This window comes from Chrysemys picta, chromosome 6, assembly GCF_011386835.1.
Source record: "Chrysemys picta bellii isolate R12L10 chromosome 6, ASM1138683v2, whole genome shotgun sequence".
NCBI classification, from domain to species: domain Eukaryota; kingdom Metazoa; phylum Chordata; order Testudines; family Emydidae; genus Chrysemys; species Chrysemys picta.
The window spans coordinates 15791579-15815742 of record NC_088796.1 but is presented as its reverse complement, the minus strand read 5'-3'; the positions used below and the strand labels follow the sequence as shown (position 1 = coordinate 15815742).

Sequence of the window (24164 nt, the reverse complement as noted above, 5' to 3'; positions counted from 1 at the left end):
AGACCCACTAGAGACCTACTACTCTCCCACACCCTAACCCCCAGCCACAATAGCCGGCCCTGATGAGAGGTGACTGTGTGCCAGGCTAAGCCAGCCGTGCAGCCAGAGCTGGTCCTGGGGCAGGATAACTCCGGCCCCTTGGGAGTGGTGCAATCAGCTAGGCTTGAGCAGGAGCAAAGCCTACCCAGGCCAGGCTCCCTCAGGACCCAGCTGAGCCTTCCCCTCTCTCCCCTCCCCTGTGACTGGCCCAGCCTCTGCACCAGTCCCAGCTGGCTCTTCCCCCAGGGAGGCAGGTGGGGCCCCATAGGTCCCAGGCAGCAGAGACCGCTCAGAGCTGGAGCAGTGCTGGGGAGCGGGGCAGATCCCTGAGACATGACTCCCGAGATCCCATCCACACCCATTGGCCCTGTGGCCAGCAGCCCTGCCGAGCCCGCATGGTGGCCCCCAGCTGCTGGGTGATGAGCCCCCTACAGCAGCGACATAGCCAGGTTCTAACATCAGGGGAGCAAACACATAAAACAAGGCACCACCCAACATATCAAATGACTAATGACATACTTTTAAATTCGTTATACATATTTATTTTGTACTTAAAATAAAAACACAAGGACGATCCAGCCACAGAAGGGTTTGCACAGCCGGCGTTTTGCAGGAGAACTTTAGATTACACTTAGATATACTTTCGATTCTAGAAAGTAAACGACAGACTACAGTAGTTTATAATTGTCACAGGTTTAAAAAAAAATACTGGCCATTTTTTCCAGTTACTAATTTCATATTAAAATCAATCAATGAAATGCACTTTCTTTATAACAGATCGTAACACTAAAGTCACCCAAAAGGCATAACGAAAACAAGTTGCAAAACGGGAGGGTTGCTCACACCTGCCCCTCCGCACGCGCCCCACTCGGGGCCGCCTTGGCGTCACCGCCGGGCCAGGCTCCCCCGCCCACCTCTTCCCCGGCTCCGCTTTACTTCCGCGGGCGCCGATTCCACCGCCCCCCAGCGCCCTAGGGAAAGGTGGGGGAGGGGCTGCTGCCCTCCAGGAACCCGCCTCTGGCGCGAGGCCTTCGCGTTAACAACGACGAGCCCCCCCCCCACGCCGGGTCCATAACGCGGCTTGCGCCGAATGTGCTTTTCCCGATGGGCAGCGACGTGCGAGGCGGGCGGGATAAGGGGCGGGCCCCTGGGCAGTCGCGTCCCATCCCACGCCCGCTGGTTGGGCTGCGGAGCAGATAGCAGGGGACCTCCGGCCTCAGCAGCAGCGCAGCCATGGCCCTGCTCAGAGGTAAGGCGCTCGCCCCAAAACTGTTCCGCTTCAGCCAGGCCCTGCCCTCCCGTGTGCCCCCGGCAGCAGCCCGCTCACGCCGCGTGTCTGCCTGTCCCGTCGCAGCCTCCCTTGTGCGCCGCGTTATAGGGCGATCCCACTCCCCTGGTTGCCACGAAATAAAGGGTCGAGTGTCTGACCCCTGCAGGGCGAGGTCTCTGTTTCCAGGGGCTCTTCGCTGCGGGCGGCGTTTGATCTGTGGTGCAAATCGCTGCCAGCACCCCTGTACCTAAGTTTCATAAAACTCGTTTTTTATTTTGTTTATAGTTTCAGCGGCTAAGATTCACGTTTATTTTTTAAGCTTGTTTTTAGGTTTTTATCAATTTACATAAACAGCAAGGAGTCTGGTGGAACCTTAAAGACTAACAGATGCCACCAGACTCCTTGTTGTTTTTGTAAATACAGACTAACACAGCTACCCCCTGATACTTGACATCAATTTACATGTTCACTATTGCAGGAAATTATTGGAGTCAGACAATAAGGAGGGATGTTGAGATTCAAAAAGTTGAAAGTGTGTGTGTTTGCATACTTTTATATCTTTACAATCATGTCTGTATGGTCTTCTAACAGTTTCTCCATTCCCCTGCCAGCAAAAAGGGATACACCATTTTCTTTTCACTGACATATAATAATGGATTTTTATTTGCTATCTCTTCCCCCACCGCCCTTGCCCTAATCTCGTATCTCTGGCTCAAAAAGTGCCTTCTTCAAAGCCTGCGTTGTTCTGTCTAATTAACTAGCATGGGGTCTATTAAATACTATATGCATTGGCATCTCAGAAAATTGGGTCATCATTTCACTAATATACTTAGCCTCCAGTGTCCTGGAATGTAGAAATCTCAGACAAAATTTAGAACTTCAGTCTGTCTGAAATCAATATATAGCTGGCTGACTTAATTCACTAACTGATTCCTAGACACTCTAATCTAAAATGCCTTGTTTTCATTACACCTTTGTTTGTTTAAAGGTTCAGGGAGAATAAACCTTTGGTTAGAAAACAGTTGAAGATGAACAAGAGGGCTTTGCCCGGCTCACCCAAAAAGGCAGTGCTTTAAGTCCATAGTCTTGGAGCATGTTGAAAATATACTGAAAACGTTTTAAAGAGTGTGCTCTGGGTCACCAGTCTCAAGTGCTCGGACACCCCATCCCAGCTAGCCAGTCAACTCAGAAAACCATGGGAAGCAATAACATTTTGGCTCTCCATGGATTTGGATATATTTTTACCTTACGACTGGGTTTTTTGTTTTTGTTTTTTTAAAGGGATGGAGAGGAAATACAGTGTGCCATATTCGCTCCAGAGCTTGAATTTATCACCTTCACAGTTGTATCATTAAACATCTTTCTATGTTAATTAACCTTTGGAAGTAGATTCATATAGGGCAAAGGTGAATTGTGCTGGCCTTATTTGTTACCACTTTGCCATCCAGAGAAGAAAACTGGGGGAAGGGTTAAAGCATTGCTTGCCTTGCTCAATATGAAGACTTTGAACAAGATATTTTGGTAATGTTAAGACCTCTCCATTCACTAACTCTTTGATCAGTCTCTTTGGTACTGATGAATCCAGGACTTGGAAAAGCCCACTGGCCAAAGCTGTCATTAAAGCCCTATATCATGATCCAGGGCCAGCACTGTAGTAAAAATCCCAGCATTCTTCCGCTTGCCAACAGCGGAGTCGAAGGGCTCTGCTGCTCATCAGGGTGTTGCCCCAAGAATTTGATGGCACCCCCTATCTTCTGAATCTCACTTCCTGATTGAACCTGTATAATTGTTTAAAGGTAAAAGTGTAACACTTTAGCATTTCTCAAACGGGGGGGGTCGCAACCCAAAAGAGGGTTGCAAGACTATTGTAAGGGGGGTCACGAGAGCTGCGGCGGCTGCTGGCCAGGCACCCAGCTCTGAAGGCAGTGCCACTGCCAGCAGCAGCACTGAAGTAAACATGGCATGGTATGGAGGGGTTGTCACTTTTTTGGGGGGGGAGGGAGGGGAGAAAGAGGTCATCACGGCCCGAAATACTTTTAAAGGGGGTCCCAGGAAAAAAGATTGAGAACCCGTTTTAACACATCTGTTAATAGCAATGGATGTTCTCAGCTAAGGGTAGATTGTATATGAGCTTGAGATAAAAAACTCATTGCTTATTTACTTACATTATAAGCTCTTCGGGATAGGAAATGTGTTTTGTTTTTTTTTAAAATGTGTTTGTGTAGTGCAGGATTTCCCAAACGGGTCGCCGCTTGTGTAGGGAAAGCCCCTGGCGGGCCGGTACGAGCCCCGTCCGTAGGTCCGGCTGATTGCGACTCCCACTGGCCGCGGATCACTGCTCCGGGCCAATGGGAGCTGCTGGAAGCGGCGATCAGTAAGTCCCTCGGCCTGCGCCGCTTCCAGTAGCTCCCATTGGCCCGGAGCAGCAATTCGCGGCCAGTGGGAGTCGTGATCGGCCGGACCTGCGGACGGGGCTCACACCGGCCTGCCAGGGGCTTTCACTACACAAGCGGCGACCCCTGTTTGAGAAACCCTGGTGTAGTGCTTAGTACTGGTGCTCTGCTCTGTTCCATGAGTAGGCCCCTAGGTTCAGCCAGAGTACAAATAAGTATTATTATGGTTTAGCTTTGTGCCTGTGTACAAGAGTTTGCCAGGGCTCAACCCTCTCCGGGGCAGCGGGGAGCCACACCGGCTCACTACACACTGGTGAGCTAGAGAAATTCGTCCGGCCGTGGGGTCTCCCTCGGCAGCTCTTGCTGTAACCGGAAGAACACAGTAAGCCTGGCCCTGCTCAGGGTGGGCAATAATGCAAAGTCAGAAGCTCTGGCCCTCAGTGAGGGCTGAGCAACAAACGAGTACCAAGTATTAAGCCCGAGCCCTAGGTCGGTCAGACAAACGCTGAGTCAGAGCTCAAGCCCTCAGTCAGGGCTGAGCAACAACAGTAGGCCCCAAGCCTCAAAAGGCCTGGGAGAGGGGGAGACTGCCACCCACGGATTGGGTGCAGCGGGGACGCAGGCCCTCCCACTCCACTGCGTCCCAGCGCGGGTCCCTAGCAGCGGCAGAAGGCCCGTTGCTTAGTCAGTGGGGATCCTGGCCACAACACACTGACATAGGCTCTGGCAATGCTGCAGCCAAACTGGGGTCGGCTGCCCCCGGGCTACTTCCACACTCCCCCTTGGGGCCTACCTGAGTCCTGGTGTCTGCCTCTGGGGGGGATCCAGGACCATGGGGTCGTCAGGGCAGGGATTGATCATCAGGCCCAGCGGCTCCTCCGGATAGCGGGCGCAGGGCAGGCCTGGCCGCTTCTGGTGGCCGCCATGGAGTTTTCCAAGCCACAAGCTAGGCTGGAGACGTCTGGTCTCTCCAGCAGCTGGGGCCTTCATGAGCTCTGAGGGCGAGCCTTTATACTTCCAGGTCACCGCCTGACCCTCTAGGGGGATGGGCTCTGAGCTCTCTAGCTCCGCCCACTCCGGCCTTCGGATGGGCTCTTCCCCTTTGGGGCGGCGGGGAGCCGCACCGACACACTACAGCCTGGCTAACAGCGTAACTGTAGCGCAGGATTTCAGTTGTGAAATGCTATCCTCCTCAATATGTTATTCCTACTCAGTGGGATCAGTCTGTAGTGGGCTCTGCTGAATCAGAACATAGTTGATGCTAGTTGATCAGTTGGCAAGAGCAAATGGGACAAATGCCCGCTTTTGCCAAAAAAATCAGGACAGCCAGGACAGGGCTTAATAAAGGGACTGTCCTGGCCAAGACAGGATGTATAGTCACCCTATTAATTCAGCATCCTCATTCTCCTGTGTTGGCACAAGATTTTTCCAAGTGTTCTTATGGTTCCTTAACTTTCCATCATTTCCATTCATAACAAGGAGTCCTTCTGTGCAAAGATATGTATGGGGCTTTTGTTTTTGAGAATGCTCGGCGGGGATGTCCGTAATCCACGGTTATTCTATACATTTTAGGTCAGTCTGCTGTTTTCTAGTTTCCTCTCCCAGAAAATAGTAAGGACTTCAGATGTTTCGTAATGTCCATGAGGGAAAGCAATAAATCAGAGGGTGTTTCGTTTACCTCTCAACAAAATGCATAAAGAACTCCTGAGCAGTGCAAGATGACTGAGGCCAATCAGTCTGTCCTGTTTTGATGATGATTGAACTCACTTTGCTCATCACAAAATTCTGAATGTTCAGATGGTATCAGCCACATTCTACCAGCTGTAGAGAGTGGATTGTGTTTGGTGTGGAGGGAGGGTATGCATGAGAGACAAGGTTTAATTTAGAGAGTCAAGTAGGCTCTTGAGTAATTTGACTAATTTACATTAGTTCTCAAGGATTCTGGCCCAAGTTGCTAATTTGATAGAAAAAATGGCTATGTACTTTTTTTGTACAGTTTTATTAAAATTAATAAACTAGCAAAATTAAGTTCAAATAAACATATCACTAAGGCCAACTACCATAAGCTCTTACTAAACTAACTAAAATGTAAATGTACAGTTATCAAATCAAGGGCACAACTGGAATCCAATCAGTGAGTTAATAATGATGCTGAATTAAATTGCCAATTAGTTATGTCAAATTATTACTGCCAGTAATCAAATCATGAGGTCAGTACAGCACATAGTCAATTCTTATAAATCCTAACCCCAGGAACCTAAGAATGCAGTTGTCCTTTAATTCCAAACCCCCCTTATAGGACCTTGCCTGTGGTAAAGAAATCAACTGAATTGGTTGAAATTTTAAAATCAAAACCAAGCTAGTTTACCTCTCGGGCCTTAAAGTAAACTGAATCTCCCTCCTGAAGTTCCTGAATTTTAAATGTCTGTCCTATTTGCTTCCCCCCAGTGCCCAGGGCAGAATACATTATTTGTAATTCAATAGTAAACAACAGCTCTCAGCTCTTGGTTTTGCTGACACTTCTCACTAAACCAAGGAAACAGTTAAATACTCTAATTTTTTAAGCAGGACTTGTTTAGAGAATTATTGTTGGAACCTTTGCCAACATGAACTTTTACTGATGCTCATATGGCATCGCTGGCCAGTACCACAAACTGGTAGGGTTTTCCAAGCATTTAGGCTGGACAGGCTGATGTGGCCTGTCATAGTCTGTGTTATCTGCTTCCATAAGGCTGGTCCTGAAAAGTAGAAGTGTCATGGGGGGACAAAAGAACACAATGGGTGGGATTCACATAGGCATTTAGGTGTCTATTTCCCCACTGAAATCAATGGAAGTTAGGTGCCTAAAAATATTTGTCAATTCTGCCAAGATACTTAGGTCTCTAGTTCCTTTGATTTCACCTTTTGGAATCCCAACTAATGTCTGTCTTGACTGTTGAAATTCTAGCATGCTCTGCCTTATGGCACCTCCCAGAAGGTCTTCCAAGCAAATCAGGGATATCAGATGTCTCCGTTTCCAACAATACATCCAATCCTCATCGAAGTGGGCAAGCTTGAACTTTGGTCAGTTCAGAAAGTTCCCTTAAAGTGGCAGTTCTTTTACAATAGCCATCATTACAATCACAAGCATTGTAGGCTCCAAAAATATAAAAAGAGTGGGAGAAACAGAAGGTAGTTTTCCATTTCAGAGTAACAGATGACGCACGTCTCTGGCAGAAGGCCTTGACATATTCATGAGGATAAATACTGGCCTAAGGAACAATCACTGTCATTTTTCCACACTACGACATCTTCATACAGCCTCTTAAAGTTTCTTACAATACGTTTAGATACTTTATGGCAAGTGTGGCAATACGTTTAGATACCTTAGGCACCCTTCACCAGACGAGAAATTGAGGAAGTAGCTATGGGTAAACGTTTGTGGCTTGCTCCTGTCACTTTTCACCTAGATGCAGAGAGTTCCATTTGTGATATAGAAAATTAAAGTTAGGCTATTTCTCTTCACTGTGTGTGGGTCTGTATGAGATGCACGCACATGCAATCAGCTGAGGTTTAATGTGAATTTTTTCCCCTCGGAAACCATGTTTAGATGAGGGAATTGCGTTTTTGTTTTTGTTTTGTTTTGTTTTTAAGTAAAAGCCTCTAAATTTAAAAAAATGAGGTGATTTAAAATAATTTGCTTCAACTTAGAGGCTGCCCTCTCTGCTTCCTGGTCTAAGCCAACAATTTACTGATGGCAACTAAAGAGAAATTTCCCCAATAGGCAGATTATTCTATAGTTGTCCATTTTGGGCTTTCTTGTACATTCTGAAGTATCTGGTACTGACCAATGTCAGAAATAGGACGTTAAACTAGATGGAGCACTGGACTGATCTGATATGACAATTTCTGTCTATTGCACATTCACGCTCCCTTATTTTCCTCTAAATTCCTCTTTAAAAAACACTTATTCATGGAATCCTTCTTAGCTTCTGCTCCTGACTAGTCATTTCACACGTGCCTCCTTCTCTAAAATATTTTTCCAGGCTGTATCTGGTTCTCAACCTGAGGTCCTCGGACCCATGGCATCTGCACCTCCATTTGAAATTTTTAGGCGTCCACAAATGGAAAAAAGTTGAGAACCACTGATGTAATCCACCTCTGCTATTTACCTGAAACATCTCTTTATTCAATGTCCATTCTCTTCCTCACAGATTTGATCCATATCTCATTCAAGAAAATCAAATGAATCTTGTCCATCCTCTTCCTAATTTAAACTTAGGGATTTTTCTTGTTTGTGTTCTAGGTGTGTTCATTGTTTCAGCCAAGCGAACGCCTTTTGGGACTTACGGAGGTCTGCTCAAGGACTTCACAGCCACTGACCTGACTGAATGTGCTACACGCGCTGCACTGTCTGCTGGCAAAGTCTCCCCTGAGATCATTGACAGTGTCATTGTTGGTAATGTCATGCAGGTTGGTAGGAAGGAATAATTGCTGCTACCTAGTTACTTGCTGAACACCTTTCCCTAATGCATTTCTACATATAACTGCATCTGTTGTTCAATTGGTTGTTGTTGAATGAGCCAAAAAATAAATCAAGGGGCTGGAAATCCAAAGTATTAATAATAAAGTGATTCTCTTTTATGTTTAAGGGGCTGACCATGCTTCCATTGACCTTGTTGGGACCAGGATAATTTAAACTGGGTAAACCTGTCTTTCTGTGAAATACAATCTGACTAAAAAAACAGTTTGTATTCTCATTGAATTTCAAGCCCCTACGTATACTGCTCTTCTTAGTAGTCCATGACTTCAGAGTTAGAACTGAACAGACATTGTTTTCTTTGGGTTTTAGTTCATTGCTGTTTTGCTGGAGACCATGTAACAGGTTGGGGCTTATAATACCTGAGAACCCTAGAAATTCTCTAAAGAAATGCAAAATAAATGTGATATCTTATAGATTGCACCAGGCAAGTTAGTGGCCTGGATGGGTGGATGAAACAACAAACAAGCTCTTGCCCCAAAGAGCTTACTGTCTCAAGGCACAATGCAGTAGTCTGTACTTACCCACATGCTAGGTCACTAGCTTTGTTTTGAACAGGCTGACTAAGCATTATTAGGATCTTTTTCATCTTCAACCTATAGATTCCAGGGACAGAAGGAACAACTGTCTAGTCTCCTGTATAGGTCTCTAACCTCCTTTATAACATAGAAGTTCTTTGAAAAAATTCGTAGAGCATGTCTTTTAGGAAAAACGTCCAATCTTGATTGTAAAATTGCCAGTGATGGAGAATGCATCACAACCCTTGGTAAATTGTTCCAGTAGTTAATTACTCTCAGTGTTAAAAATATTGTGCCTGGCTGGTGACTGTTTTTTCCAAGAGTGCCGAGACCAGAGAATGGTCATGAAGTATAAATAAACTTTGCTTTGTTCTTCTCCCATTAATAACTGCCAACCATATATACATTTTACCCTTTGATACTCGTGTTTTGTCATCTACAGTTAGCAGCTGAACAGTTTTGTTTGGTTTCATCCCATTTTATAAGTATGGTCTAGATAGAATCATAGACAAATCAGTGCATCCAAATTTCAGGCTGTTTTTTGTACGAAGAACAGTGCCATGCTAATAAAATCACAGTGGTAATGGTAGTCTTGCCAAAATCAAGCTTTCTTTTTTTCCCCACAAGAGACAAATGTCTGTCTTGAATCAAAATGTGGCCATGCTAGCCACTGCTTCCCACAGCTCCCATTGGCCGGGAACGGCAAACCGCAGCCAGTGGGAGCTCAGGGGCTCCATGCCTGCGGACGCTCCACATAAACAAACCGGCCCAGCCCGCCAGCAGCTTTACCCTGACGGGCTGGGTGCCAAAGGTTGCCGACCCCTGCACTAATAGATCTCTTTGTTCTGATGGAAGTTATTGTGGGTTTGGCCCTAAATGTTACTAGTCTATGTACAGGTGTTTTGATCATCAAACAGCAGTGGGGCAATGGCTGGTAACTCACTCAAAAACCTCCTTAGGAAATGAGATTTTACTATACAAATGGGTTAGGGCTTTTTAAAAAATCTATCAGTTGTCTTTACTCTCACACAAAGCAAATATAAATCAATACATTTACCTTCTTGCTGAACATAGATGCTCCTACTGAGTGTGTGGTTATCATCAGTTAGTGGAGGGAATTAGTTACTATTACCCCCGATACCTCACTTGAAACTTTTCAGCTGCAGTACCATTTTCAGGCTGATGTGTAGCTCTGGTGGGAAAGGATCTCTCTTTGAAATACGTTCAGAAACCTGCCTTCAGGAGATACTTTGGGAAGAGATTTCTTGAAACCATATAAATACTTCCTGTGGCTTATAATTGTCAAGGAATCGGGTCCTCCAGAACTAACATTTACCTGAGGTATTAGGTATCCTATTCTGAGCTGATTGAAACAGTTGTTGTCCAAGTAAATTAGCGGTTTACAAATGCTGCTATTTTTTTCACTTTACAGAGCTCCTCAGATGCTATTTATATTGCAAGGCATGTTGGTTTGCGTGTGGGAGTTCCTATCCCAGTTCCTGCCCTTACTGTCAACAGACTCTGTGGTTCTGGTTTCCAGTCCATCGCCAATGGATGTCAGGTACAATACTTGTTCTCTGTATATGAGCTACAATGATATATTATTCATAGCTTTTATCAAACTGCTGTAGTGAGAGAGGGGATGTGTTCTGACACAAGTGCTGGGGGTTTGAATTAGCTGAAAAATGGCTCCCTGCTGAATACCGTGATGGTGTTCGGCTATTATCAGTAAGTGATCTCCTGTGAGCATTTCAATAAATATGTATCTTAAGGAGGAATTTAAAGGTGCATTTGCAGTAAATGTTGGAGTGCCTTGGAACTGAAAATCAAATGTGTTTGCTTAATTTTCCATATTTATAGGGATTTCCCATGGGGCTCTGGTGTTGCATACAAGAGTTCAACCTTCTAAAGACATTCATATAATTAGGGTAAAAAAAATTCATTAGGGCTAGTTGAGAAGGGGATGGGGGACGAGAAAGCAGCAACTTTTACAAAATTAAGGGGACTTAAACAGCTCTTAAACACCTGTGGCTGGCCCCTGTCAGCTGACTCAGGCTTACGGGGCTCAGGCTGCAGTGCTGTAAAGTTGCTTGTAGACGTTCAGGGTTGGGGTGAAGCCCAAGCTGTAGGACCTCGCGAGGGGCAGGAGGGTCCCAGAGTCTAGGCTCCAGCCCAGCCCAAATGTTTACACTGCAATTTTTAGCCTCACGAGCCCAAGTCAGCTGACCTCAATAAAGCTCAGCTGCGTTGCAGATGCACTCTGTTCTCTTCGTCATGGAGCCTGATCCTGCACCCACTTGAGTCAATAGAAGCAGGTTGGGCTTCAGAAGTTTCAGAGTATTTTTTAGCTCTCACACTTTCTGCTGATGTACCCACTTGGGTAGCTGAAATAGCGAGCAGCGTGGAGAACTGAGAAACTTCCGATATGTTTTTATGAACGAGAGTGACTCGATTTCCCCTTTCACCTTGTATTGTTACCCATTGGGTGTGACACAGTTAACTTTTTTCTTGAAACAAGACAAGCAATGCAATGACTATGGGGAAGTCCACCTAGCATGAGTGAACTAGCGGGAACTAAAATCACTGAGGGGTAACTAATGTAAATCCCTAGACTGGTAAACAGTTGGGTAAAAGTACCACCTCCTGAACCCAATATTCCTCAAGAGGCCCAGCAAACAAAGAACTAAGACTTGTATTAAGTGGGCAGCCTACTGTAGAGGATCGTAATGGAACTGACATGAGACTAAACAAGAGGGACAGACCCTGCTGAAAGGCTTTGAAGGACTTTGAAACCTAGCAGGTGTCCATGGGGAAGGTGGGTGACATCTGGTAAGGCGTCACCTTTTTGAAGATTCTTGTCAGAAAATTAGTACAGTATAAGCATGAATTATTTCTTAAGTTATGCACCTAGTTTTCTAATTGGCAAGGTATGTTACTGAAGCAATTGCTGTTGTCTGTGAAAATAAAATACCATAAAACCTACACATGATGCATCTGTATTATTTTAATAGGAAATTTGCCTTAACGAGTCAGAAGTGGTTCTTTGTGGTGGATCAGAAAGCATGAGCCAGGCTCCGTACATCGTCCGAAACATTCGATTTGGAACCAAATTCGGAACAGATCTCAAGGTCTGATAATGTGTTTTTGTTTGTTTGTTTGTTTGTTTTTTTAAATTAGGTCTCATTCTCAGAGCAGTAGAAAATACTGGACCCATAATTTTGTAATCAAAACTAATGTGGATTAGGTTCAGACTCCGATGTTGAGGTGTTTTATCTAATGTACAATAGTTTTATCAAAACAGTCAGTCTGATCCAGCTAAGCTTTTGTTAAGACTGCCAGCTTTCTAACTATTCCAGAACTATTTTTAATACCTATACTGAATTAAACATCATCCATTAACTCCTAAACTTTCAGAATTCAGTTTAGTTGATCTATTGCTTCAAAATACTGAACACAATTGAAAACCTTTTCTGATAGTCTTCCATTGCATTCCCATGATTCCCTCCTTGGATCCAGAAAGGACAGATGAGTTCTCACACACTTCTCTGATAAAGAATTCATAGAGTGCAGATTAGTGCAGCCCTAAGAACTATGAGATGTATTCCCAGAAGTCTTAATAGCACACATGAGTGAGAATCACACTTAAGTGAATACAGCAACTGAAGTATTGTTTTGTAGTGTGGCTACTCACTCCAGAGATGAAACTGGTGTGTAGATAACTCAACGTAACTCTGCAGTGAAGACATATCGGCCAAGCCCCGGCTGAGTATTTGAAGGGTTGGCAGTTTACTTGAGAATATTTGATTTGGAAATTGTTGAAAGACAAACACAGCTATTTTTCCCAAATCCCTTTTGATGGTAGAACTGCACATGAAGCTTTTTGCTCTGTGGCATTGTTGATCTCACCAGTTTTCTTTGTGTACGTTGTCACTTCAGTTCTGCTATAGTTCTTGTAGTCAATTACACAGAAGTACTTTTCCACATGCACCTGTTTTGGATAAAGTTTTAAAACATAATTAGTGACCAAGATTTTCTTTTTTTTAAAGGATAACTTATAAAGCACTGGTGAATATCTTGTTGAAGTACTAATACTGTAATATTGATTCTGCGTCAGACTTTCCCTTTAATAATGTTTCTGGCAGATGGAAGACTCTTTGTGGGCAGGCCTAACGGACCAGCACATTAATACCCCAATGGCAATTACAGCTGAAAATCTGGCTGCAAAATATAACATCTCGAGAGAGGACTGTGACCGATATGCAATGAAATCACAGCAGAGATGGAAAGCTGGTCAGTAAACTTTGAGAATTAAAAGTTTAATGGACATCGTCAACTTCAAATCCAGTCAAACTATAAAGCACCAATTTAAAGTAGTTTCAGGTTGTACACCTGCCCCCAAGTTCCTCTGGCAATTTTTGTGTGTTTAATTTAACATTTTTTCCTTTTTTTTTTTTTTTTAAGTGCCTTATTTCTCTGTTGCTGAGGGCTAGTCTACACTAGAATCACTACAGCGGCGCAGCTGTACCGATGTAGCTACATCGCTGTAGCGCTGCTAGTGCAGATGCTCTCCCGTCGGCATAATTACTCTACTACCATGAATGGCGGTAGCTTTGTCGGCAGGACAGCTTCTCTTGTTGACATAGCACTGTCCACGCCTGCACTTAGGTCGGTGTAACTTGCGTCACTGGGGGAGTGACTTTTCCATACGCCTGAGCAATTTAAGTTATACCGAAGTAAGAGCTAGTGTGTACCAGCCCTGAGTGAAAAAACCTGCACAAACGAGAGTAACTATGATTCTGAAACACCAATGGAAGTTGCTAGAGTCAGGTTCTCAAGCCTATTCTAGCAGATCCCATTGCATGATTGGGACTGCACTGATGATATACACAAAATGCTATCAAATGTCCACAGAAGAAAAACTTTTTTAATCCTGTAATCTCTTTCAATTAGTTGTTTTAGTAGCTACTTGTAACACCAATAGGTCAAAGATTTCCAGGTAGACATTATATTGTTTTCATTTATCTTAAGTTGACTCTGTCCTGTTAACATTCGTTTTTCAGCAGATTTTGCATCATTACAAATGATTCTCCGTCTGCTGCTGTAAACCCATTACCTGTTTTAATTAGTGCTTTCATGGAGCATAGAGGTTAAAGCATAGGACTGGCAGTCAGGAAATAATTCTGATCTCTAGTCCTGGCCGTGCCACTGACTTGCTCTGTGACCTTGGCCAAGGCACTTAACATCCCCTTTGCCTCGGTGTCTCAATCTGTAAAATCAGAATTGCTCACTTTGCAGGGGGTGTTGTGAGGCATAACTCAGTGCTTTATAAAGTGCTGTTAGATCCTTGGGTGGAAAGTGCTTTTAGAAATACAAAGCATCGTTATCTTTCCCTAAAGTACTGTTCTCTCTCCCATGTTACCAAATAGCTCCCTTAGTGTTGCCTGTTGAAAAGATAGCCTATTTGCTGGTGGTGGTACAGATATATTGCTGGTAACTGTACCAATGCTTTGCTGTAAGGAAGGAAGCCAATATTCTTCCCAGTGATTGAACCCCAAAAGCCCAAGAGCTCAGTTACGTTCTGCACGTGCTCCAGTTCCACTCGGCCAGCATATTTTTTTTTTTAAAGGAAAACAAGACAATAAAGCAACTACTTTCTGAAAATGATTCCATAGTTTAAAAAATTAATTGCCATTATTCATCCAAACAAGACTTACTTTACTTTGATTATAAATGAGAGAAAGAGAGCAGTTTTAAAACACTCGGTGCAGAGAGGTTTGTCTTTGGGAAAATTATTAAAGCCCACACACGTACTTCAAATAGTGAGTTTGTCTCCCGGAGGCCATAAGAATGCCAGGGAAGAAGTTATGACTGTACGAGGAACGTGTCTTGTCTAAAATAATAATTAGGGCTGTCAATTAATCTCCATAAACTCACCCAATTGACTAAAAAAAAATTAATGGTGATTAAAAAAAAATTAATCACGATTAATCGCACTGTTAAACAATAGACTACCAATTGAAATGTATTAACTATTTTTGGATGTTTTTCTACGGTTTCAAATATATTGTTTTCAATTACAAGACAGGATACAAAGTGTTCAGTGCTCACTTTTTATATTATTTTTTATTACAAATATTTGCACTGTAAAAATTATAAACAAAATAAATAATATTTTTCCATTCACCTCATACAAGTACTGTAGTGCAGTCTTTTTATCATGAAAGTGCAACTTACAAATGTAGATTTTTGTTTGTTTGTTTGTTTTTGAGTGCAGTTATGTAACAGTGTAAAACTTTAGAGCCTACAGGTCCACTCAGTCCTTCTTGTTCAGCCAATCACTCAGACAGACAAGTTTGTTTACATTTACAGGAGATAATGCTGCCCACTTTTTATTTACAATGTCACCTGAAAGTGAGAACCAGTGTTTGCGTGGCTCTGTTATAGCCCATATTGCAAGATATTTACATGCTAGGTATGCTAAACATTCATATGTCCCTTCATGCTTCAGCCACCATTCCAGAGGACATGCTTCCATACTGATGATGCTCGTTTAAAAAAATGTGTTAGTTAAATTTGTGACTGAACTACTTGGGGGAGAATTGTACATCTCCTGCTCTGTTTTACCTGCATTCTGCTATATATTTCATGTTATAGCAGTCTCAGATGATGACCCAGCACATGTTCTTTTTAAGAACACTTTCACTGCAGATTTGACAAAACGCAAAGTACTAATGTGAGATTTCTAAACATAGAAAAGCACTCAACCCAAAGTTTAAGAATCTGAAGTGCCTTCCAAAATCTGAGAGGGATGAGGTGTGGAGCATGCTTTCAGAAGTCTTAAAAGAGCAACACTCTGATGCGGAAACTACAGAACCTGTACCACCAAGAAAGAAAATCAACCTTCTGCTGGTGAATGCGACGTATGATGAAAGCGAACATACGTCGGTCTGCACTGCTTTGGATCCTTCTTGAGCAGAAACCGTCATCAGCATGGATGCATGTCCTCTGGAATGCTGGTTCAAGCATGAAGGGACATATGAATCTTATTTACATGCCAGATGCGCTAATCTTGCGACGCTGGCTACAGCAGTGTCCTGCTAATGCCTGTTCTTGCTTTCAGGTGACATTGTAAACAAGAAACAGACAGCATTATCTCCTGCAAATGTAAACAAACTTGTTTGAGAGATTGGCTGAGCGAGAAATAGGACTGAGTGGACTTTGTTTTATTTTTGAATGCAGTTATTCTTTGTACGACATTCTACATTTGTAAGTTCAACTTTCATGATAGAGATTGCACTACAGTACTTGTGTTAGGTAAATTGAAAAATACTATTGTTTTTTACAGTGCAAATATTTGTAATAAAAATAAAGTGAGCACTATATACACTTTGTATTCTGTGTAATTGAAATCAATATATTTGAAAATGTAGAAAATATCCCAAAATTAATTGATATTGTGTTATAGTTTAACAGTGCGATTAATCATGATTAATTTTTTTTATTGTGCAATTAATCACAGTTAATTGTTTTAATCGCTTTACAGCCCTAATAATAATAATAATTTTAGGACCTGATCTGTAAGGACTCATGCACGTAAGTAACTGTACTCATTTGAGAAGTGCCACTTAAGACAGTAAAGTTTATCAGATGAATAACTTTTTGCAGGATCAATAGAGTACAGAAATTTAAAAACAAAAAATCCAAAAAATGTGTAACTCAAGTATCATGTATCTGAAATATGAAAAGGATCCTCTGGATTTGTCAGGATATTGAGGGCAAATCTGTCTCAGGCAGTTCTATATCCAGTCTACTGGGTATATTGGTATTTCTAAATTTGTTTATAAAAGAATTTGTCTACCTAGCAGACTGGAATGGCTCATTTTGAAGCCTTTCAGTATAGGACATAAGTACGTGACCAGGTCATGACATTTTCCCCAAGAAAAGTACTACCAATTCTCAAGGATAACTTACTGTGCCTGATCAGTCACGTTTTTGTTTTGTTTTTTTCTAGCTATAATACCATAATCCACACCAATCTTCTTTGCATAGTGGTCAAACTAGTCACTCTATAAGGTGATTTTATTTTTAATTTACCGAATGAGGTGTTAGGGACTATAGACATCGCATCCCTTACCCCCAGAGCCCAGCCATGGGGCACCTCCCAGCCCAGACACCCACATCCCCTAAAGCCCAGGAATCCAGAGAGAGCGAGGAACAGCCTGATGCTGAGTCCCAGGCTTGTATGGAGTTTCCTGTATGCTGCCTCCTTTCTTCAGGACGAACCGCAGCTGCCCAGAACTCTCCAGTCCTCTTTCTCCCTCCTTCTCTCATTTCTCTCCCCCCCGCCATCCCCCCCGGGCAGCAAGTGTGCTGTATTTGCAAGCTGGAGAGCTTGGGCTCTGTTGGTCCAGCGGCCCATAGTGGCGGCACCAATTCTGCAGGGAAAAATGAAATTCTGCGCAGAACATTAATTCTGCAGAAATTCTGCATAGTGCAGTGGCACAGAATTCCCCCGGGAGTAACAGGGACAGTAGCTTTAGGATTAAATCAGATAAGACTATTTCAGACCTTCCTCCAATGTAAATGTCTTGGTGTTGAATCTGAAGGGTTGTCTTTTTATTGTCTGGGGTATTGTTTAACGTACATTCTGCACCACACTGATACTGCTGACGTTAAGGGGCTAGGTCCTCAGATGGTGTAAACTGGCGTTAGTTTTAAAGAAGCTACACTGGTTTACACCAGCTGAAGATCTGGCCCAACGTGTTTCTCCCTTCTTGTCTCAGTGAACTGTGCAGCTTTTGAACTCTCTGACAAGCCATACAGATGTAGAACCAACAGCAGGACAGAATGTACATTGGAGATGTAAATGCTAGTGCATATGCACTCAGTACTGTTCAAATTTAACTGTAAACTTCAGAATCACTATTTAAGCCTGAAACACTCAAATTTAAAACTGGGTGACTCTTCACTGTAAAAAATTAAAACTGTTTGCATTCTTTTGCCCAATTTTTAAAAAATCAATTTAAATAGAATAAATAAAGTCTGAAAAAAAGGCTCTAAATACCTACATAGACAAGTGTAAAGTTGATTGCAAATGAAAATACATGTTTGCCGGCACTGATCAGTCACCTGCTGCTGTTTAATTCTAATCTTGTCATTTCTTTCTGCTATTCCAGCTCAGGATGCTGGTTACTTCAATGCTGAGATGGCGCCAATTGAAGTAAAAACAAAGAAAGGGAAACAGGCTATGGAACAGGATGAGCATCCTAGACCCCAAACCACCATAGAACAGCTGGGAAAGCTCCCTCCCATCTTCAAGAAAGATGGGACCGTCACTGCTGGGAATGCTTCGGTGAGCTCGTGGACTATAAGGAGTTAGAATTTTGATCTGAGAAGGGTTATATGTCGGTTAGATGCCAAGGATTCTCATAGTCTTTCTTCTCCGTACTTCTTGCTTGCAGAGAGGTTACTGGGCTGCCAAGGGTGGCTCCTGCAAAAGATAATTCTGATTCTGGAACCCAAATTGCAGTACAAAGCTTGGGCCTGGGTGGCTTTGTCAACACCCCTACAATGAATGAGTCTCCAGTTGCCTTCTCTCTTCTAGAAACGCAATGCAGTAGAGTAGCTGGTACCATCACACTTAACAGGACATCCACACTTTCTCATCTGCCTTGAATCAGTATTGCTGCAGATTTGACTTTGCACTGATTGTGTGGAACTCTGCTGGGAATAGCTGCTGTTCTTTCCTTTATGGACAATGAGCATTTTAAATTATTTAGGAGTCATGGGCTAGATCTCTGGCTTCAGCTGAGCTGTGCTTTGTGGAGGACCCTGATCATTGAGTCATCTGTAGGCCAAACCAAGTGCTGATGTAACTTAGAGCAGCCTATGGGCTTAGCAGCGTGACATTAGGTACCCTATCTTTTGGCATAAATCTTCTAGACTAGTAGATTTGTTAAGGCTGGAAGGACAACTGCGATCAAATGGTCTGACCTCCTGCATAACACACAGCACAGATGGGAAAACATGGTACAAGTGTTTGTAAAGTGTCATGCATCCTTAACAGCCCTGAAAAATTATTGAATGTTAATGATGACCCCAGTCCACATATTGACTTTTAAAGTATCTGAAATAGATTTACAGGGCAGAGAATCTATTTTACTTTCTTTAAAACACTGAAATATATAAAATCTCAATGTCTAGTATTAATTTTCAAATGCCACAAAATAAGAAAAGAATTTGATTATTTAGAACAAACTGACCTTTAAGAATAGAATTGTGTATTTAATGTGTGTAATAAACAATTGCCATCAAGTTCCTCTTACATGAATATCTCTGGCATAAAATGATTGTGCAATTAGTGCATTGAGAATGTTTTCCTTTTGTATTACAAGGGAGTATGTGATGGAGCTGGGGCACTTGTCATAGCCAGTGAAGCGGCACTTAAAAAACACAGCCTCACTCCACTGGCTAGAATAGTAGCCTATCATGCATCTGGATGTGACCCCAACATCATGGGCATTGGTAAGTTGCAGTGAAGCAAAACTTTTGGTAGCATGAAAAAATATGAAAGTATTCTTGTGTTGGGCGTTCTGTGGGGGCCTTGATGGCAATGGAGGAACAGTTTATGTGAGTTGTTTATTATAGGGTAGACTGCTGTCAAGTCTCTCCTATATCTGACTGCAGAGTGGCACTGATCTCTTTGGCTTAAAGAATGACATCTGCAGTGCTGGGCCTTGACCATTAGGGGATAGGAGGAGCTCTGTCAGAAAAGGGATTCGCTCGTTGGAGCCCCATCTCAGAAAACGACACAACATAAAGTATTTCAATATGGGAGGTGAATACCCCCGCACATTCTGTTGTTCCCTACTGTACTCTCTGCCCTGCTTTTCCCAGGCTAGTGTTCAGTGACTGAAGTAAATAGAGCTTCTCCCAATTCTCCTGGGAGCCTGTTTGGCAGCTAGCTAGGATATTGCTCAAGATATTTAACATAATTTCCCATGCTTGGTTTCATCCCATTTTTCCCATTAGAGGACTAACAATTATTTCCTTCCTTGGCACTCACTGTGTATATTATCAGGTGTGTGGTGATATGTCCAACACTCCTACACACACATGTGTGAGCAAAATCCTCGCGTAGGCCCTGGTCCAAAGTCCAAATCGTTCCATTGACTTCCGTGGGCTTTGAATCAGGCCCTTTATTCGGTTTATTGTCCAGGCCTGGTTTTGGTTTTTACTTTATTTAATATTTTGTGGAAATGTATCAGTGGTTTTTATTAAAAAAATTAAACAAATGAAAATAGGTACAAAAATTAACTTTGTTTTTTTGGTAAATAATTGGGTTAATACTGGGGGACGGATAGACCTAAAAAAGCAACAAATAGAGACTGAGAGTATTGAAAATAAGAGAAGTTTTATGCTGTCATTTATTTCATGAACTGTACGTCAACAAGGTGTACACATATACACACACATTTGTGTGTGTGTATGTTTTCCACTACATTGCGTTACTTAACAGCCTTGCATTTACACTAAGAAGTATTTATGTTAATAAATGAATCTACCTAATGTAGTGTATTAGACTTTCTTAACATAACCAGCATTTTCATGCAGTTGGATGGTCCAAAATTCAGGTGAAAGTTGGTAAATACTGAATAATAGCTTTTGTAAAATCGGGGAATATTTTTGTTAAAAATTGGTAAAAGCCAAAAAGAAAGGGCCTTAGTTATTCTTTACTTACCTCTCTCTACAGTCCCTTATTCATTTTTGTTGCTTTTATTAATATTCTTTTATCTTTGAGTTGCCAAAATCTTTCTAGTATTGAAGTCCTCAAACTATTCTAAGGGGGGGTCATCCCAGTGTTGTATAAAAAATAATTTGTCTCCTCTCCTCTTCACATTGCATACTCCTCTCTACTTTGCTTTTCACTAGTAATCCAAATTCTCCCTTAACATTTATGTTTTTCAAGTATCTCTCTGGATTGAGTGTCTCTGTGTTTTGGATTAATTTCCCCCAGTGTATTCAATTAGATTAGGTTATAGCTGAGTTTCATTAGAAGGGTGATTTTTTTTTTTTTTTTTTTTTTTTTTAAACCATCGCCCCCTGTAATATCCACCAGAAAGTCGCTCTCACTGACCTCAAACTTTATAGCTTAGACCTGCATCTCTTGAGCAACAATTTTTCTACCACAAATGCAGTAAGGGGACCCCCAGTTTGTGACACACACAACTAGACACATGTTCACCACAGTTCAAAAAGTCTGTCTTTATTAATGTACTTTATATATCTGGAGAGAAGAACTGGTTTGGGGGAGAAGATCAGGGGCATTTGCAGCTGCCTCGTGGAGCTCCTGACGACTGCAGGTAGTGTTAGGCCTCATTTGGATTGGCAAGAAGCTGGCAGGCCCCATTTTGGCTAGAGAGCTGTATGGTGTGTTAAGTAAGAGCCTGAAGGAGTGGGTGGATGTAGAGGAAAGCAGTAATGAGGCTTCTTAAGCTTGTGGGATAGTGGATTGAAGAAGTTCCCAACTAGCCACTCCTAAGGGTTCTTGTGCTTTGGAGCCCTCAAATTGCTTAATAAGACACTTGGTTAGGGTGTCACAAACCACCAAATGCTTACTAGGGGCCCACAGTAGGTTGGGAAACCTGATGAGCACCTTCAGGTTCACAGGGTGGGGCTTGATGAGCCTATCCCATGTACAATATAGTTTAAATGCTTATTGTAAAATTCTTCAGCTACTCATGTCTGTATAATTTTGAAATAGGCCCTGTGCCTGCCATTACTGAGGCCCTGAAGAAATCAGGACTCTCCCTGAAAGACATGGATCTGGTAGAGGTAAGGAGAGCAGTGTGGACAGAAAGGTTATATCTAATTAGGAGCAGTAGGTTAATAATCTAATGAGATGTGTTTAATCTAGAAGGTTCTCCTTTGCTGTATGATGGACTGAAAGGAAAGCCTAGAATGTGGCTGTTGCAGTGACTGCTATTGGCCATTTAACTAAGTTTCTTTCAGTGCTTCCACTAAACTCCTGTTTTCAGGAGCTTAAAATTCCTTTATTAAAAAACATCCTGTAGTTCATAACTTGTCTAGGAGTGACATGCTCTCTTAGGCAACAGAGAGGCTAAGGTAATGATTTTTAAATGCAGCCCTTGGTCAGTAATGACCAAAAGTGGTTACCCTCTGATAGCTATCTACTGCTATATGGGAAACATGTTAGTGGCCCTGGTCCAATCCTAAAAGGCAGGTATCCATATTGCCGCTGGCTTTTTTATTTTTTATTTTTGTGTTTAAAAGAAGCTGTGGATTGATTGGCTTTGAAGACTGAACTGTCCACTTACTCACTGGAGATTGTTACTGCAGGTCTGGTTTGAGGTCTCTTGGTGGAGTGGGAAGGGGAATCTTACACTGTTGCTTTGTCATAGACCTGTGCTCCATGTTCTATTTAAAAAAATAAAAAATCTTCAACTTACAATTGTAAAGAGATCCTTAAAAATGTGAATTCTGATGGAAAGTCAAGCACCTACATTTTGATTGTGTCTCTGCTGTTTTCAGGTCAATGAGGCTTTTGCTCCTCAGTATTTGGCAGTTGAAAAGGTTTTGGGCCTAGACCCTGAAAAAACCAATGTCAATGGAGGTGCCATTGCTCTAGGTCATCCCCTGGGAGCATCAGGGTCAAGGATCACTGCTCATCTGGTTCATGAATTAAGGTGTGTATGTAGTTGAAGCTCTTGATAAAACATGCAACACTGTTTGCAAAGCTGATGCAAGTACAAAAGGTTGTGGCTGGACACTGTATAGCTGTAAAAGCCTCTTCCTCTCCTGCCATTCAACACCCTTCTAGAATCCCTTCACTGGCTTCCCGTCTCTCACTGCATCACTTCACATCGTTGTCCTTAACTTCAGGGTTCCGCAACTCCACTCTTGTTTCCTCCTACTCTCATTCCAATCGTCTCTGCTCCCTTTAGGTCTGATCCTAAACCCACTGAAGTCAATACAAAGACTCCCTACACTTCACTGGGCATTGGACTAGGCCTTTTATTTCTCACTGTTTGCTCCCTGTTGTCTTATACTCCTTCCCCCAACCCCCCCCCCCCACACACACACCTTGAAAACTCTCACTTCTTGTTCCTCCACTGCTTTCCCTCTCCTTCAAACCTGCTTCCACAAATTCTTCCTGCATTGGTCTCCTCAAGAGTGATCTTTCTGCACTCTTAACGTGAACAGTTTCCTCATGGTTTTGAATGTCTTGAGGGCAGAGACTGTCTTTCTATTTGTATTCATACTTCTGCAGTACTTTATCAATATTCGGTAATAAAGCAAACCTCCACTAATGTGCAACTTGCAGAGCAATGCTGCTGTGCTTTTAGAAATTTACTTAACTGTAAAATGATGTTCTATCCATGCCATTTAAACTACATTGAAACCCGAGATTTCCAATTACTTTTCTCTTTCGTATCCTGAACTCCAAAGAACAACTCCATCATACTATCCTTTAGAATGCCCCAGATCAACAGGTCTGAATTCCATTGAAGAAACATTTCACTTTTTATGCTTCTGCTTAAAATTTTATATATATTTGTAATGTTCCAAAACACCCTCTCTTTAATTGTGCATCTGAAAACTCTTGATAGTTGTTTCTCAATGCATTTTGACTAACTTCCTTTTGTAGTAAATCAGGGAGACAATTTCTGTTTTCACTGTTCCTGTTTCTGTATAGGCGTCGTGGTGGCAAATACGCAGTTGGGTCAGCTTGTATTGGAGGTGGACAAGGTATTGCTCTCATTATTGAGAATACAGCCTAAGAGAAATTGGAGACTTCAGTGCATGTCTCACAACTATTTCCGACTGTTACATGCTCACCAAATAAAGGAATAATGAAAAGATAATACCTAGTACAAATACAGAGCATCGCTATCTAGATTCATCTGGTGACCATCCTGCAAGATGAAGGAAAGGCCGCGAAGTCCAATTTCTGAACCAAATAACTTGATTTTTTTTTTGATGATGTCTTTTGTAATTAAACTAAATGTAAAGCCACTATCACTTCTCTCTTCTGAAATATTTCTTCACACTCTTTCCAGTTGAATAAAATGTGTGTCTCATTCCCCCTTAACTCTTCAGGAAATTAGGTCTGACTGTCAAATATCCGCCAAACCTGCTTTACGGTGAGAGTGCCAAAGTCATGCCAATATGGGCTTTGATTATTTTTTCAATCAGTTCTGTTGTCTAAGATAAACATCTTTGAAAATCTGTGTTCCTGCTGCATTGCCAGAAAATGTGGCTGTCTTTTTTTTCTGTTTGAAGATTGTTTCTATGTAAAGCAAATATTGCAGAATACTGTGTGGATTTTGTACTTGCCATATTGAAAGAACTAGGAAAAAAATGTGAAATCTCCACTGTGCCTCATAATAAAACAATAAAAATGA

At 42.3% G+C, this 24164-nt stretch overlaps 1 protein-coding gene across 1 annotated transcript; it reads left to right on the top strand.

Annotated features, from left to right (window-relative positions):
• Positions 1-894: 894 nt before the first annotated feature.
• On the top strand, positions 895-24164 carry ACAA2 (acetyl-CoA acyltransferase 2). Its single transcript, XM_005296882.4, has 10 exons — positions 895-1288; positions 7988-8154; positions 10172-10300; positions 11751-11867; positions 12882-13029; positions 17916-18091; positions 19134-19263; positions 21503-21573; positions 22291-22445; positions 23456-24164. The coding sequence occupies exons 1-10, from the start codon at positions 1273-1275 to the stop codon at positions 23538-23540; spliced, it is 1194 nt and encodes a 397-aa protein (XP_005296939.1). The 5' UTR covers positions 895-1272; the 3' UTR covers positions 23541-24164.

Excerpts from the sequence above, each read along its gene's own strand:
- ACAA2 (XM_005296882.4), top strand. Across the intron at positions 21,574-22,290 it reads AAGACATGGATCTGGTAGAG|GTCAATGAGGCTTTTGCTCC; the intron begins GTAAGGAGAGCA and ends TGCTGTTTTCAG. Across the intron at positions 22,446-23,455 it reads CATCTGGTTCATGAATTAAG|GCGTCGTGGTGGCAAATACG; the intron begins GTGTGTATGTAG and ends GTTTCTGTATAG.